The sequence below is a fragment of the Aptenodytes patagonicus genome, chromosome 9 (genome assembly GCF_965638725.1).
Source record: "Aptenodytes patagonicus chromosome 9, bAptPat1.pri.cur, whole genome shotgun sequence".
NCBI lineage: Eukaryota > Metazoa > Chordata > Aves > Sphenisciformes > Spheniscidae > Aptenodytes > Aptenodytes patagonicus.
This window is the reverse complement of record NC_134957.1, coordinates 20,467,369-20,484,361: the sequence shown is the minus strand read 5'-3', so window position 1 is coordinate 20,484,361 and position 16,993 is coordinate 20,467,369. Positions and strand designations below refer to the sequence as shown.

Sequence of the window (16,993 nt, the reverse complement as noted above, 5' to 3'; positions counted from 1 at the left end):
TTGCTACTGCTGCACAAAAGACTCAATTGGCGAACTAGGGGAGCAGAAGAGCAGGCTATTCAAATGCCTGAACTACTGATCAGTTTCTAGAAACAGAAAAAAAATGGGAAGGACTCATCCCTAGCAAGCCCCAGAGGGGCTGCAAGTCAGCAGGAAGAAGCTTACACAGAAACAATTTTTAACCTCCCAGAAGTTAGGGGTTCCCACCTCCCTTTTTTAACAACTAAGGTGAAAGCAACAAGCAAATACGCACAGAAGTTGTCCCCCCCAAAACAGGAAGTACTGCAGCCTGGCAGAATCTTTCTGTATCTGATTCCTGAACCAGAGAAGAGGACAGAAAGTGCAAGAACCCAGCCGGGCATCCGGTCAACTTCCCTGCTATCCCAGACATTGCTCCATTTCTCCATACTTGGCTTTAAGAGGGGGAAGACTGAGAACTCTTCAGGACATGAAGAAACTTTAAGGAGGCAGTAGAAGGAACAGAGTTAGCCCTTGCAACTCACAGTAGCTTATTCTCATTTTCTCAAAGCCTTCCATCTTCAAAAACGATTGTTGCCACTCTGCTTTAATGAGTGCTGCCAGCCTTGCGCTCAACTGTAGGCAAGGAAAAGGATGTGAACAGTTCTCACCGCTTCTGAAAACTCTTACATTTCTGTGGTCTGTTAGTCTTACAAGACAAAGAATGGGCTTTGGTGTAGTATATTTTACTTGGTGGGACACACAGAAAGCAAAATAATCATATCAAGCTCCACTGCCCTTCTCACAAGCATTTCAAAGCTAAAATTGAAGAGACCTGAAAAGCCAAGTACTTCTACTCCTGTCCTAATGAACACAAATTTCCAAACAGCTCCATATCATGCTGTATGAATTTGCAAAAGTTTCCTTTAATAGCATTTCAGGTTAAGTATTATCTTTATGCTGCCATCCAGAGGCAGCATCTTAAAAAGCATCTATGTTTAGATTTGGCAAGTACCCCTCCTGGTAAATAGCGCAAGCAAAGAGCCCTAAAGACAGAATGTAAACTACCAGGTGGTCTTCTAGCCCACTTTGTCTCCAAGTTCATGAACTGACAGATGCCAAACACCACATTTCCCTCTTCAGCAGGCAGTGCATGAATCTCTAAATAGACAGCATTAATAGAGAAACACCCTAAACAGAGTAACTCTGGTTGGCTTTCAATTTTGGAATGGGAGGCTCCGGGCATGGACAAGTTTTATACCACCTCTGTAGGCAGTCCACACTTCACTACTGTTCCTTTCAGTTCTTAACGCTGAACTCGGAATGCAAGCCATCCTCTAGCTTTTATACGGACCATTACTAAACTCCTTAAATGAGTACATAGCAAATTAAAGGAACAGTTTGTTTTAAGCATGCCTCCATCTTTGCCTGTCCAGTTACACATTTCTGCAACTAACACTAGCACTGAGACACAAGCATTAAGCACCTGACATTCAGTCAGTGGCAGTATACAGTAAGCCACTTTGCTTTTCAGGAAATCTCAGTTTTACTTGAATTTTACACACAAGTCTCTAATCACTAGCCTCTTGGGGCTTCCTGATTTTTTCCAGCTGCAAATAAGTACCACCATATGGTACTCATTACAGGTTAAGATTTACTAGTCATTTAGGACCTTTCCCAAGTGACAGGTGTTAGATGTTGCCACTTTCTATAATCATGTCCAAATGTAACACAAACCTAGACCTAACTGTCAACTAGACTTGTAAGCCTCAGATATGCTTGCAAGCCAAGTATTATACAGTCATAACACCACTCATTCTAGCAGTCTGTTTTTAATCCTTTCCTGGTTAAGGAAATGAAATAAAGATACAGGCTCCAGACTAATTCCCTAGAAAATGTCCTGTTCCTCACCTTCATCCATACAATATGCAACAGAGGAAGCATCAAATCCTGAGGCCTGTTAATGGATGTCACTCATTTGTCACTGAAAACTGCACCTTCATGTGTCAAGTGCATGAAGCAGACCACACAAGAACAGACATCCACTTCTTCCTCTGAGAAAGGAGAGACAAAATAGAACAGCATTTCGGATTAATCCAGCCCCACTGTGGTCTATTTTGAAACTACTGAAAGCACTCAATTAATACCAAAGATTTTAGCATGTATACTTGCTTAAAGAATAGAGACTGTGAACAGTGATATCACATTGAGATGTTATCCAAAGAAGTACACACCCTCTTAACTGTCAGAACAAGACCTAAATCACTTGAGGCTTGGTGGGTGTCTGGGGGATTTTTTGTGGTGGAGGTGATTATCAACTCCATTCTCCTTCAGTTCTTGGACCAAGTATCATAGCTCCAAGGTTCTTCTAGTAAAAGCTGTTTTATCATTTGTTTATGCCTGTAGCATCAGCATACTCTGTATGCGCATTTTAATAGCGCTATGGGCAGCGCTTTCTCTGTATTGCTCAATACTAATAAAAAAAAAGCTACTCTCCAGCCTCACGTAATCAAAGTTGAAGTAAGTGGCACTGAAGAGGGCCAAGTTAAACAAGGAAGCAATGAAGACAAAGCCATTGTCCTAACCCTGTAAGTCAGAGGCACTTCCAAAAGAATAGAGCATCAGGACCTGATGAGTCAGGAGGCCCTCTTCTTCTTGTATCCACAGGGGTTCAGAAATCCCTAAAGCTGATAAAAGTTGGATATTTAGTGGGAGCTCTCAGATGCCTGTTCAGGAACTCACATGCTTAACTTCAGCAGACAAAGAGTAGCCCTCAGCGTTAGCCTCTTGGGTTCATTTACTAATGCACTGGCTATGTGCTAGCAATAGCTCAGGGTCTCCTTAGAGCACCTATCACTTCAAGTGAGGTGCTGCATAACAAGGTGCACCTTGCTATGAAAAAAGTGACCTTATAGTGATATGGAGGATCACAATAGTAATTTCCCACAGACTATTTCACAGGGGCAAAGCAAAAGGGGGTCTGAATGTATTTTACTGCCTTTAAAATGCTGGAAGAGACAGCTGCAGGCTGGTGCTAATAGATCAGCCTGTCTAACACACACAGATCTTGGAATTAGATACTCAAACTTGATTAGAAGAAGTAGATTTCATTCCCTTACACTAGAGAAATTACATCCAGAAGCTACACATTACATTATCCTGAGAACCATTCCATTTGGTTTGCACTGATCATCTCTAAACAGAAAGCCTGCCCTGAGAATTAAGTTGCACTTGTCAGAGACTTGCTACATTAAAAAAAATTTTGAACCCATGCCAAAGAACTAGCTAAAAGGACCATAGATAAGATCTGTACAAAAAGCATTGAAAAACCAACAAGTTTTTTTTAAGTATTAACCTTGTATCAGTAGTAGGAAAGGCAAAATAAATCTGATCAGCGCTAGAGGAAGGGGGTGCACAGGGAAAGGAAACGTGCTTTATATTTGTGTTTCAAACAGAAGCTGATGTCTAAGCCTTTATAACAATTTCTTCTGTATTTTGTCTCTATTGCCCCCATACCATAAGAAGATTTTTTTAAGAAACAGTCACAACAGAGTATTTCCTCCTGAGAGGTTCAGTACTAAAAACATTTCAGTAGAATATGAGTACATTAAAAAAAAAAAATCTATCATAGTGCTTTAGTAAAGACACAAATTAAAATGTGTAAACCAAATATTTCTTTTTCAAAATAGTTAGAGAGATACCATCCACTTAAAACTTGCAAGCAAAGTGTCACTTTCAATGGGTGCAGTGTAAATAGTTAAGTACTATTTGTTTTGGGAAGGGAGGAAGCCTTCAGCAGTAGCATTAAGCTTCGCCTTGCTTTGACACATGTAAATTTAGTTATTGCTTTCTCAAGCAATTGATTTTATTCACAGTCACTCTCTGGAGGTTAGTCAGTAGCAAGTTAATCATATCTAACCTAAAGTATCTTGTTAAGGTGATTCTCTGACCATGTCTGAGGATGTCAGTAAGCTGTCTTCCTTGCAACATTGCACTAAAATACTGTCCGTTTAAAAAAAGTGGAAGTAGGCAAGGAGAGAGCACACATGATTCCAACACCTGATCACAATAATTAAAGTGAGGAGATCCATCCATAGGAAATAGCCCTCAAGTATTATTAAAACTCGAGATGCAGTTCAGTCTGAAGCTTGGCAGGAGTAAGAAACAGCCCCCGGCATTTATACACATTCCAAAACAGAAAGTCACTTTCTCTAGGGGAAAGTGTTCCCCAAGGCACCCTGTTTCAGGGAGTATACCAACTCCCACAAGTGCTATTTGGAGCTGAACATATGCCAAGAAAATAACCTGCTGCAAATTTGTGATATATGCTCTGCATTCTGTGGTAACCAGTAGATTAATTACAAGCACTCAATATGGAGCATTTCCACAAAGTTTTAACTGTATTCCTACAACAAGCAAGTTTTGGAATAGAAGATACTGTTGCAATGCCCTTTTAGTCTGCAACTATCAGAAGAACAAATACAGAACTTTGAAGGCAGCTCTGCTTTGAGCAAGAGGTCACCTAATCTAGCCTCCAGAGCAGGAGGATTATATTTACAGTCTAAGTTTTTCTATGATTCCACAATAAATGACAAGCTTGCAATTTTAGCACTTTTTAATTTTGTTCTCTACATTTAAGTAAAAGTATTCAGAGAGTTAAATCCAACAATGGTTTTGCGGTGGGTTAACTTTGGCCAGACACCAAGTGCCCAACAATCCACTCTATCACTCCCCCTCCTCAACTGGACAGGGGAGAGAAAATATAACAAAAGGCTCATGGGTCGAGGTAAGGACAGGGAGATCACTCACCAATTACTGTCATGGGCAAAACAGACTCAACTCAAGGAAAATAATTTAATTTATTACCAATCAAAAGTTTGAGTAGGATAATAAGAAATAAAAACAAATCTTAAAAACACCTTCCCCCCCACCCCTCCCTTCTTCCTGGGCTCATTTTCACTCCCAATTTCTCTACCTCCTCCACCTGAGCAGTGCAGGGGGATGGGGAATGGGGGTTGCAGTCAGCTCATCACACATTGTTTCTGCCACTCCTTCCTCCTCAGGGGGAGGACTCCTCACACTCTTCCCCTGCTCCAGCATGGGGGCCCTCCCACAGGAGACAGTTCTCCATGAACTTCTCCAACGTGAGTCCTTCCCACAGGCTGCAGTTCTTCATGAACTGCTCTAGTGTGGGTCCTTTCCACGGGGTGCAGTCCTTCAGGAACAGACTGCTCCAGTGTGGGTCCCCCACGGGGTCACAAGTCCTGCCAGCAAAACTGCTCCAGTATGGGCTCCTCTCTCCACGGGTCCACAGGTCCTGCCAGGAGCCTGCTCCAGTGCAGGCTCTCCACGGGGTCACAGCCTCCTTCGGGCACATCCACCTGCTTTGGCATGGGGTCCTCCAAAGGCTGCAGGTGGGTATCTGCTCCACCGTGGACCTCCATGGGCTGCAGGGGGACAGCCTGCCTCACCATGGTCTTCGCCCCGGGCTGCAGGGGAATCTCTGCTCTGGTGCCTGGAGCACCTCCTGCCCCTCCTTCTTCACTGACCTTGGTGTCTGCAGAGCTGCTGTTCTCACATGTTCTCACTCCTCTCTCCAGCTGCAATTGCTGTTGCACAGTTTTTTTCCCCCCCCTTCTTAAATATGTTATCACAGAGGCACTAACACTGTCACTGACTGGCTCAGCCTTGGCCAGCGGTGGGTCCGTCTTGGAGCTGGCTGGCATTGGCTCTATCAGACAAGGGCATGGGGGAAGCTTCTGGCACCTTCTCACAGAAGCCACCCCTGTAGCCATTCCCCCCCCGCTACCAAAACCTCGCCACACAAACCCAATACAGTTTTCAATGCTTACTCTCTCCAGTCAAGCATAGGAGAAGACAGTAAAGTTACTAAAAGTCTCCAGCTCTGCAAAGCTGAATGGAATACAGAATCAGTACTGAAAGAACTACCAAGGTACAACTGTAGCGCACATCTCAGATATCAAGTATGTCAAACATTTGATCAGTATCTGTTGTCACAGTATGAAACATGAAATAAAATGCTTGGTCTGAAGCAGGGAGCCAAAAAGCTAGAGAAATTTGTCCAAAGATTACAGCTTTTCAAATATACGCACTGGATTGGACAGGAGTTTTCTTCTCCCAGGAGACAGCATGACAGTGTTCTGAGGCAAGTAACTGAAGCTTCTTAGGCAGCATATTTATGACAACCAGTGAAAACTGCTGTTCAAGTGCAGCAAAATCTTGCATGACTGAAGAATATTTGTCCAGACTTCATTATCAGTTTGTAATGTTTAGCATTCAGAAATTCATCTTTACACTTTAACATCCACCTTGTATATTTGTCCTCTGAACCCTTTTAGCAACTGGCAATAATACAGTATTTATTTCATTTCAGGATCAGTGTTTGGTAACTTAAGAGTTTGTCTCTGGTACGTTCCTGAACAACACCAGAAAGCACAAGGGCTTCCTTGCTATTTTAAATAATCTTCTACCAAAATTATCAACATACTCTTTTCTGCCATCAAGACAAGAAAGTCACTGAAAAGCTTACAATGAAGTTTAGGACAATACATTCACAGTGATCCATCATCTTATTGATGTTAAACACATTTGCTTAGTCTGGCTGTCTAAAAAGAAGAAGAAAAAGTAACACTATTTCTGTCACTGCCATGACTGGCTGTGCTGTTCCTCCACAATTACTTCTGTGCTATATTAGCAATGTAAGGTTCTTTAAGGAGACCTGATTATTCTCAATCTTAGGTACAGTATACTGATGTTCTAAAAATACACGTTTTTCTGAGCATGACTAGACCTGTCAACAAGCATTTTCTCATTCAAGTCTAAAGTTAAGGAATTTTCTAGGTTCACTTAGGATACAAAAATTCATACTTTAGACATAGAAGTTTTAACACTTTGCTACTACTATTGCTTTAAGAGTTTGAAAGCTTTTAGAAACAAAAAGATACTTTCAAGATTTTTGTGCATGTGCGCGCTTGTGTGCGCATGTGTGGAGGAGCGTCCCCAATTCTATTGCCAAGAAGTTTCCATAAGTATTCTGAATCAGAAACAAAACGACACTACATATACACTTTCCCTTCAGTCAAAAATACAAGAAAAACCCCACCCACACAAATACCAATTTTTGTATCGATATTTGCACTGTTTGCCTGGGCAGACTCTGGGCACAGGCTTCTAGAGGTTTTCATGGCACTACTTTCCCCATTAAGAAAGGGCTGAATGAATATTGGAAGTTAAGCTGACTATCAAAACAAAAAACACTTGAGCCTTGCAATTTTTCTCATTGTCTCTAGATTTTTCTCCTTGTTGTTTTAAATATTTAATGACTTAAGAATTTAAAAAATAATGGTTTTGCAGAAATCTCAAGGTTTCGTCCTCATGTCTGACTACACATCCAGTGACTGGATGAAAACAGATACAAGTCGTCCAACATAAATTCTCATTTTTCAGTCCAGCGAAGAAGCCTCCTTTTCCTTCTGAATACCTTTGCCCTTTAAATACAAGAGAAGTGTTCTTAAACTAATTCAGAATAAGTATTTTCTCTGATTAAGTCAATTCACGTTGTCTGAATGACAGCTAGAAGTTACTTTGCCTTTCAGAAACAATGGCTTCTGCTGTCATTCTGTGTAACAGGTTTGTTCAAAGTAAGTTGACTCAAGAAAAATCACTGCCCCATAAAAAGGATTATTTTTAAAAGGTTTTTAAACTGAGTTCATAAGCTCCTTCAGCCAAACATTGTTTTGCAGTGGCATTTCTTGTCAGGAAATCAAATTTCTGGGAGCTGAAGGCTTGTCTAGCCTTGCCTGCAGGTCACATTAGTTTTTATTGCTTTAAGTAAAGCCATTTAATTGTGGTTTTTAATAATTGGTACTTTAATTCAAGGTCTAGAAAGAGTGCAGTTCATTGCCCAGGGTGGTCATTTTCTTCCTCTCTGTCGGACACCTGCAAGATTTAAGCGCATAAAGAGAAAGATTTGCTTCTGAAGAATCAATGCTGTATTTAGTAGACACAGACTGATGCTAGATAGTCTCTTCTTCACGAGTTGTCAATATATTTCTTCCTCTTCACTGCTAACAAGGTGAAGCCAAAAAAAAAAATCAAATGCAAGTGTTGAATTAATGGTTGCTTAAGCTTGGCAGCTTTATGTAATTAATAACTAATGCTTGTTATATTTTCACCCAGAATGCAGGAGTTAAAGAGGCTAGGAACCAGAATGGACAGTAATACAATTAACTATTCTGAATATACTGTAAACTTTTGACATTTTTCAGAGTACTGGAGAAATACCAAGAAGCCCAGTAGATATCATCAAAATCATCACTCAATTTCCCCAGCTTGATTAAAAAAATAGGGAAAGGACAAGAGTATGACTACCAGGAAAACAGCAAAGAAAACAGTGTTTAAGATAGAGGTGAAGTATTTGGACTCAGAACTTTTTTCAACACATGGAGATGAGAAACACTGCCAGAAAGCGTTTAATGTAAAGTTAATTTGTTTAGCAACAGGTAGTTATTAAAATAGTAGGACCTGTAAGTCCACAGTTGAATGAAAAAATGTATCTGGCACTGGTCTTAAGTAGTCCTGGATTCCAAGTCACCATTTTTGCATCACACTGTTTATACTAGTATACAAATTAAGAAGCATAAGCGACGTCTTTCTAGATTAAGACAGAAAAGTAGAAAATTCCTACTATAAGAACAGCATGAAGGAGTTGATAACAGGGAAAAAAGATTGGCAGCCTATAGCATCATAGGCAAGCAAAAAAACCAGCACCCTTCTCACAAGAGTTTCAGAGGCTCTTAAGTAGGCAGAGTAACAGGGTAGAAAGAGATGGCCTTCCCAGATCAGAAGCTGGGAATGAAACCCAGGCAACCGATTATTCCAAACACCTTACTAATGACTTGAAACATCATTCAAAACTCGCTGTTATCAAGTGCTCAGGGTTTTTTCTTAAGTTTTGAGTCGCAAGAGAAACTCGGTTATCTTATTTCCTCCTGTTCACAGAAGGATACAAATTCCACTTTACTATATTAAATCCAACATACTAATACCTATTACCAGTGCCCATGTTTATGTATAAGAAACCTAATTTGTATCTGAGAAGGTGCTACAAGATGAATAGAAGGCTTTGACTTCCCAGACACATAACTACCAGTTATAGACAGCATATGGGTAACTCAGGTTACAAAATATAAAATGCAACATCTCTGACACCATCTACAAGCTTCTGCACTTCAACTCAGTGCTGCCAATCCTCTAAGATACTTGAAGTTCCCAAAAGACTTTAAGTGGAAACAGGAGTCTGTCAAAAACCAACGAGAAAAAAAAACCCAAAACACACAGTGTTGATGTTCAAAGCTCACAGCCTTTCTCTCAATACAAATGTTGGCAAGTTGCTTCACTTTATCACTACAGTTGCCAAATAGAGCCAAATTTTATGTTTAGCACATTAAGGTTCTTGTATTTTTGTCTAGCCCAGTAACCACACAAAAAGGCAGTTAGTCAAACTGAAAATTAAGCTAGAAAGGAAAGTCTGTGTAGTTCTGCTTAATTTTCTATATAAAAGTACTAAAAAGATATTGTAACTTATGTAACTTACAGCAGTAGTTCCTAAAACACTCTGAGCTGAAGGATCTCTATAAAGCTTTACCTTTATCACAAACAGCTCTACAGTCTCAAACTCTTAAATGAAACCATTCCGATATAGCTCTGCTGATTACTTGCCATGGCTCCCAAGTGAGTCTGTGAAGCAGTCAGCAGCATCTTACCTTAACCTCATGCAAGAGGCCCATGCAGACCAGTCAGCCTTCAAATTCTGTCTACCAGAGCCAATAAGGTGATCTCATCTACCATAACTACATCTCCAAATAAAACACAAGGAGGTGAGACACAACTGTTACAATAGAGAAAGAGATGGAGAGAGATGAAAGTCCTAGTTTCATACCAGTAAAGCATTTTAACACAAACCAAGGATTTCCTCCATGCTTGCTGTTCCTTCTAGAGAAAGGGTGTCTGCCACATACATACACCTCAGCTGCAACTAAGGGTTGTATAAGTCTGGTTTCTAAAAGCATCCAAACTCCCTAGGAAGCAGTACAGCATAAATATCTTTCTCTAAGTTAATGGTGTGGTTTAAAACTAAGACTCACATTGATAATAACTAAAGTCAATCCTAGAATAAACACACTTTCCAACATGTTTCATATATTTCAGCAGAAAGTCCTGACAGATACAGACACTGGCAGAAAGACTTACTAGCCTGTTTTCAGCCAGGGAAGTGAATAGAGCTTTGCTTATCTCAGGAAAAGTTAAGAGGAGAGAAAGCAGGGGTTTCAGCAGAGCTGCAGTAGCAAAGCTTATCTAGCACACAGTGGGGTCACATTAGACTACAGTAGGACAGTTTTGCAGGTCTAGCTATATGGCTCAATAAAAAGAATAATTTTGTAGATAATAGCTATTTTATTTTTGGTTCTAGTTTAAGTGCGTTGCACACAGATGCCTTTTACAGTGCCAGGAGAGAGACGAGATAAAGTGTCAGAGTTTAATTTCAAATTCTCCGTAGAGATTATGTAAAAGAAACAAAATACAGATGAGACTAAACTATTTTCCTTCCCCTCCAAATTGAAGAAGGGGACAAAGACAGAAATCCAACAACAGAGTTGCAATAACCAAGAGCCTTGAAGGCTATCGCCTTCGAGTCAGCTGAAATCCATAGCTTTAGAGTTCCTCTCCGAGTCCTAAAACACACACTTCAGGTGGAAAAAACCTCACTGTCAATATTGCCACTACAATTTATTTTTCTTTTGTTCTATTACAACAGAATAATACATATACAAACACACACTGCATAAGACACCCTCCACAAAAGAATACAAAATTAAAATCCTGAATGCTGCTGTGCTGACAGCTTAAGAGATGGCTTCTTGACTAGTTGCAACTAAAAAAAGCGTCTACTTAAATATGAACCTTCCCACTCACAATTTAACTACACAATTATGATTAATTTTTGACTACAGGATATGTAAGTTGTCTTAACAGAAAGTATACCTAGGAGCACGACTGTACTCTCGCATAATTCTAGACTTATAGGATAATTCAGGCTGGAAGGCGCCTCAGGAGGTTATTTAGTCCAGCCCCTCACTCAAATCATGGCAACAGAGATGCAGAGTTTCATAAATGAGAGTCACACAATATCAAATCTTTTCCAAGCAGACTAAAGATATGTCTATTAATACATTACAGTTTAAGTATCATGCCGTTTAGAGGGAGAGAGACTAAAAGCATTAACAAGTTTATGCTAAAAAGTTTCATTTGCAATATAGCTTCACAATTATCTAATTGCCCAATATCCATCTCTCCTAAAATTAAAGATCACATCCCCCAGTTTTTGCTTCTTGCATCTCCTCACAACAAGTTCTCCAGGAAAGACTTAAGCTCTGCAAGAAAGAATTGAGAGAACTGCACAGCAGTTTTTTTTTAAATAAGCATTAGAATTCTTTTTTATAACGGGACCCTTTCTTCTTCAGCTCAGCTATGTTTATTCTGTTGATAATTTCACATTACATTGAAGTTTTTCTCCACATACCACACACTTAGCAATTACATAACCAGGATGCTCAGCACATTTCCTTTTTCAGAAGCTGCACTGTACCAATGATACTTAATAAGGTTTAATTGCATTGCTAACTCTTCATAGGAGGGTAAAGGATACTACTTAAGGATCCTTAAAACTGTACCAGCACTATACCTTTTGAACAAGTTTTTTTTAGGTACTCTTGAGAAGAGATGGTTAACAGCACAGAAAAGTCTGCAGTCAACATCAGACAGCCAAACACTGCATATAGCAAGAACTTAAAAGCACCCCAGTGGTTTTAAACATTACTGAGTCCATACAGCCTTATGAAACGGATAAGCAAAAAGCACCTTCATTGAAAGCAATTTGTCTGGTATTATCATTACTGGCAGAGGCTGCTTTCTGTTCAGTACGCTTGCGTAATACTATTCCTAGAACGTATAAGTGAGTGTTATCTAGATATCTTGTTATGTGGTAATATCAGTGGAGAGTTTACACAATCAGTGCAATTAGAGAAGGAAGCATTTTAATTTAAGTGAATGAAAGGTAAAAATGCACAATACATCTTCACTGTACGTGCAGAACAGATGCCTTACTGCACTTTGCCCCAGATAGAAAATATGCCTATTAGATTTGTTGGGATGTTCTTACTGATTTCAGTTGTTTTGTAATATAGAAAAGCTTCCACATGTTCTAGTAAAACCAACAGCAACTAATTGCGTTACGGTAAGCATTATTGCTTATTCATAGTAGAAAAAGATCACTATGTAAATTTACATTTGCTGTTCAATAAATTAAGTAACACTTTGTCCTAGGAAAGTTTCCCTTTCTACTTTAAAAAAGGGTAAGTGACTTAGATAATTGCTTTCAGTGAGTAGATTAATTCATGACCAGGAAAATTAAAGCCTAGAAGTTTCCACTGAACTATCAGTCTATTTCCATCATGTGGAAAAACTGAGTAAGATACATAACGATTTTGTATGCATAGCCACAAAAGATCCTATTATGGTCCAAATGGCTCTTATATTAGGTTTCATTCAGGATTCCTTTGATTTGTTTGTGTTTTAGTATGTGCCAGAACACATCTTGAGATACAACTTTTACTATATATCTTTAAGAGCCATGAAAGGTCAAAAGCCAAACACATGACAAATGATAAGTTGCAAGTGGGAGGGCTTGAGCCTTGATGTTATGAAACAGAGTGTCTTGTGCACGACTAATCAAGACACATCCACAGAGTTTCAGGATGAAATACTTTTTGAATCCTAAAAGCCAGCATCCATTTCTTCCTGCTTTTACAGACCTAGCTTTCGTAACTAGAAAGAGCCACAGCCAGTTATGAAATGGGAAATAATAACAACCACCACTACTATGATGATAAAATAGTTAGGACAAGAGAAACACAGATGACCATCATTTACAAATTAACCATATTAATCAAGTACATTATAATTAATGACATGGTAGCACATATACATGGTAACCTCTGAAAGGAAAAAAAACCTCAACTAAACTTAGAGAATTTTCATGAATAATACATTAATTTCTTAAACACAAATGACACCCATCTTGACAGCCTGCCTTACCATATTTGAACTATTGTTTTAATCCCTACACTTTCAGTCAAACTGGAGTTATAACAGAAGGCAAAGAAAAAAAGACATTGCAGAAGTTACTTCATTTTTAATAATTTTTGGGCTGACAAAGTCTATTTACACTCTAAAAGCCTAGACCTTAACTACAAGGGAAACTTTTTTCAATATAAACCAATAGAGAGTCACTAACTTCAAGTGAGTTTCACAGATTAGCACAATTCAAGAATCTAGTCCATCTATGTTCTTTAATTAAATAGATTTCCCAGTCACAACTTGCAATCACTTTGCTATAACACAGTGCAAGTGTAAGCCTGCTAGGAGAGGAAAAAAATTCTGCTTATAGGAAGAGCTAATTGGCTTATATACATGTATGTGATTTATATTAAAAACACCAGGCCACTTAAGCAATAATATTGTCCCTTAACATACATTATAAGCACTCATATCCTCTAATGAAAGCATACAGCAAATAAGCACCTTTTTTTATACTGTAACTTGAAATCACTCCATGCACCGATGACACCATCTTCTACCTCACTCATCCTCTCACTCTAAAGTAAGACCATTCTCAGACTCCCAGCTACTTTTACACTGTTCATCAGCAGTTACACCCTTCCTTCTACATCAACAATGAGTCTGCACAATGAGTCTGCACAAGAGCGCATAGCATGATCCATATACTACTCACCAAGTTTAGACAATGGGCTATGGAAACCCAGCAATAAAATCTGAACAATGAAATTCATCCTTACTTGAGTATGAGGTTTTGGCAATTTTATTTTTTTTTTTTTAACAAGTCATTGGGATTTCCCTACGATGTCCACATTGGCAGATGACCCTCAACTACATTCTGTCACCTTCTAACTGTTCAAACAGTGTGTACGGCTATGTGATCAATCTCGAGCAAAGAAAGTATGACTTTTGCATTTGAAGTGTGTATAATGAGGTTGAGTAACAATTTCAGAGATTAATAAGGACACCAGAATGACTTGAACTCATCCCACTGGATTTAGCCTACTGGGGGAAGGGGGAGGATTCTGACACAAGGCCCCAAAACAAAATTCACAGAAGATACAGCGTGTATCAAGCATACTGCTACAGTGTTAATTCAGCCCTTTCTGACAATGAGAATAAAATGCTCATCCTCATTAATAAGGATCAGCATCATTCAGTGTTATCATCACGGGAGATTCGAGGACATCAGAACACCGAAGTATTGAGAAACCATTAGACCCTTCTGACAAAATGTCAGTGGGACTTACATAGGTTGGAACAGAGGTGTGTCTCTTTTCCCCACCCCCACTAGCCCTTGGGTCTTCAGTTAATCTCATCTTACTGTGGGGTAGTAAATCCCCAGGGGGACTCATCCTAAAAGGATGAGGCTGTAGCACAAGGTGGCGTTGAGAACCAGAAACTCCACCATTGTCTTTTCTCCTTTCTCCATTTCTCCCGAGGCAGAGGACTGCCTACAGGGTCAGCCCAGCACAGTCCCCTTCCTGGGCCGCACAGATTCCCATCAATCGCACACACGAAACTCTGCTTGGGCACTTTCCTGAAGAAAGAAAGGGGACACATTTATATAGACAAACCTCCTCATCTTCAACCCCACCTGTGAAAGCAGTGAAGTCCTGTAGGTGGGACTAACCGGATCCTTCTTTTGGGGTGAAAGTTATGGGAGGTAGCCTGGGGTGAGGTGGTACTTAACAGCAGCAGAACTAGTATTATGGACAATATGAAGACAAGCAGTTCTCCAAATCAGTAAGCACTGGTGGCACACTAGTATAACTTACACTTGGGTACACACCTGGGCATGGTAAAAAGGAGGGGTAGAGGAAGAAGAAGGGAGTCTATTATGGTTGGTCTTTGCTTTTTGGAAGGGCAGATGAAAGGTCTACAAAGTTTCACTGTAAAGGAACGCACTTCAAAGGAGAGTTCAAGACAAATAAGATTTTGTCAGTTCTACCTACAAAATTGGAGGGGGGGGAGGGTGGTGGTGTAGCAGAAAGGTATTCTACACCTATTACCATAAGATACTGTGATTTTTCAACTAGAGAGTAACCCCAAGCAACAGAAATCTGGATTCATTTTCCCTGCCAAGTAAACTTAAAAAAAGTTAACGGCCAGAGGAAGGGATTGTAAAAATCTGAAGTTAACCCATGTTAAAGTATGAGCCTTTTAGTTAATTTCACCACTTGTTAACAGCTGAAGGTCTTAGCCAAGTACCTTGAAACAGGAAGCTAGTGATCACCTCTCCCTCCCCTCAGTCTCAAGGCCCAGCCACTCCAGGGAAACGGGGATAGCACCCCTCTCCCAAAGAGGGAAAACAAAATTCTTCTCCAGGCCACCTACTGTGCACCCTCTGCAACACTGCACGCATCTACCACCTCTGCTAGCATCTCAACTTGGGTTTTAAGAAAGCAGAAATACAACCCTCAGAAAAACCAAATCACAGTCTGAGGCGTAGTCCTCCGGCAAACCGTGCCCGCAAGCCTCCAACTCCCTGCCACGTCCAGGTGTGACTTACAGATGCAGGTGAAGGCTCACTGGCAAGAGCTCAGACACCTCTTCACGAAGGTCCTTTGGGAGGGGAGGGAGGGATTTTTTCCTCCTTTGTCCTGGAGGAACAGCGGGTTCAGAGCACACACAAAGCTCACCCGGGCTTCCCCCCGCCTCGCACTCACGCTCCCTCCTGCCTCCCCACAGCCGCCGGCGAACCCAGACGTGCCAACGGCACGCGGGTACCGCGGAGAGCCGGTCCGACGCCGGCAGCGCCGAGGACCCTTTGTCGGGGGAGGGCACGGCCCGGAAAGGGGCTGACCAGCAGCCCCCGACACCTGAGGGCAGCGAGGCGAGAGACCCTCCCGCGCGCGGCCCAGACTCGCGCCGCCGACCCCCGCCCGCCCGCCGGCCCCGCGGCGGAGAGCGCCGCCGGGCTCCTGTCAGGGGCCGCGGCCCGCCGCAGCCCCCTCAGCCCTAGCGCGGCTGGCGGCCACCAGGGAGCCCACCCTCAGCCACCCCATTTTTGAAGGGGCTCGAAAGCTCCCCCCGAGGCTCTGCACTGCCGCCGCGCCCAGCAGGGACAGCGGCGCCAGGCAGTGCCTGAGGAGAACAAGGAGGGCGCCCCGCACTCACCGCCGCTACCGCCTCCTCCGGCCCCCAGCACCCCAGCAGCAGCAGCACCAGGCAGCCGGCAGCCAGGCTGCGGCTCCGCCACCGCGGCTCCATCCTGCCCTCTCAGGAGCTCCGGAGCTGGCCCTGCGGCGCGGGCATAGCCCGGCGGGGCAGCGCGGCTCCCTCCAGGCGGCTCCCGCCGGCCGCCCCAACGCCAGCGCCCGCCCCTCTGCCGCACTCGCCCGCTTCTCCCGGCTCAAGTCCTCCCGGGACTACTTGCCCCACAGTATTCATCCGCACCGTGGGCGGGCGGGTGGCCGGCGGCGGAGGAGGGTGCGCGCGTGTGGGGCAGGGAGCGCTGCCGCCCCACTCTGAGGGGGCTGTGATTCCCCGCCGCCACCCTTCCTTCTGGGCGCCGGGGTTTTGTCGGCTCGAAGGGCGGGCGCCTGCCTCTCCCCGCCCCGTACCTCCACCGGGCGGGCAGCTGGTGGACCCCGGACTATTTTCTCCGGCGGAGGCACCTCGGTGTGTGAGGGCAGGGGGAGCTGTTGGCAGTGCCGGGTCGCACCTCAGGAGGGGCGGGCGGCGGGGTGTGGGGCTGCGAGGGGCGCCCGGCGCGGCTTGCCCGGTTCAGTCCCGTCCCGTCCCGCCCCGCCCGGCTCTGCTCAGGTGCGACGCCTCGGCGAAGACCGCGCAAACTTTCTGCCCGGGCACGCTCTGGCACGGTGCGGCGCGCACC

General features: G+C 42.6%; 1 protein-coding gene across 1 annotated transcript in view; it reads right to left on the bottom strand.

Annotated features, from left to right (window-relative positions):
• The window catches only part of COL4A5 (collagen type IV alpha 5 chain), an 88,035-nt gene extending 71,575 nt beyond the window's left edge, over positions 1–16,460 (bottom strand). The window contains exon 1 of the mRNA XM_076347369.1: positions 16,276–16,460. Coding sequence (XP_076203484.1) covers positions 16,276–16,368 — 93 coding nt within the window. The 5' untranslated portion in view covers positions 16,369–16,460. The remainder of the gene's footprint in view (positions 1–16,275) is intronic.
• Between the last annotated feature and the right edge of the window lie 533 nt (positions 16,461–16,993).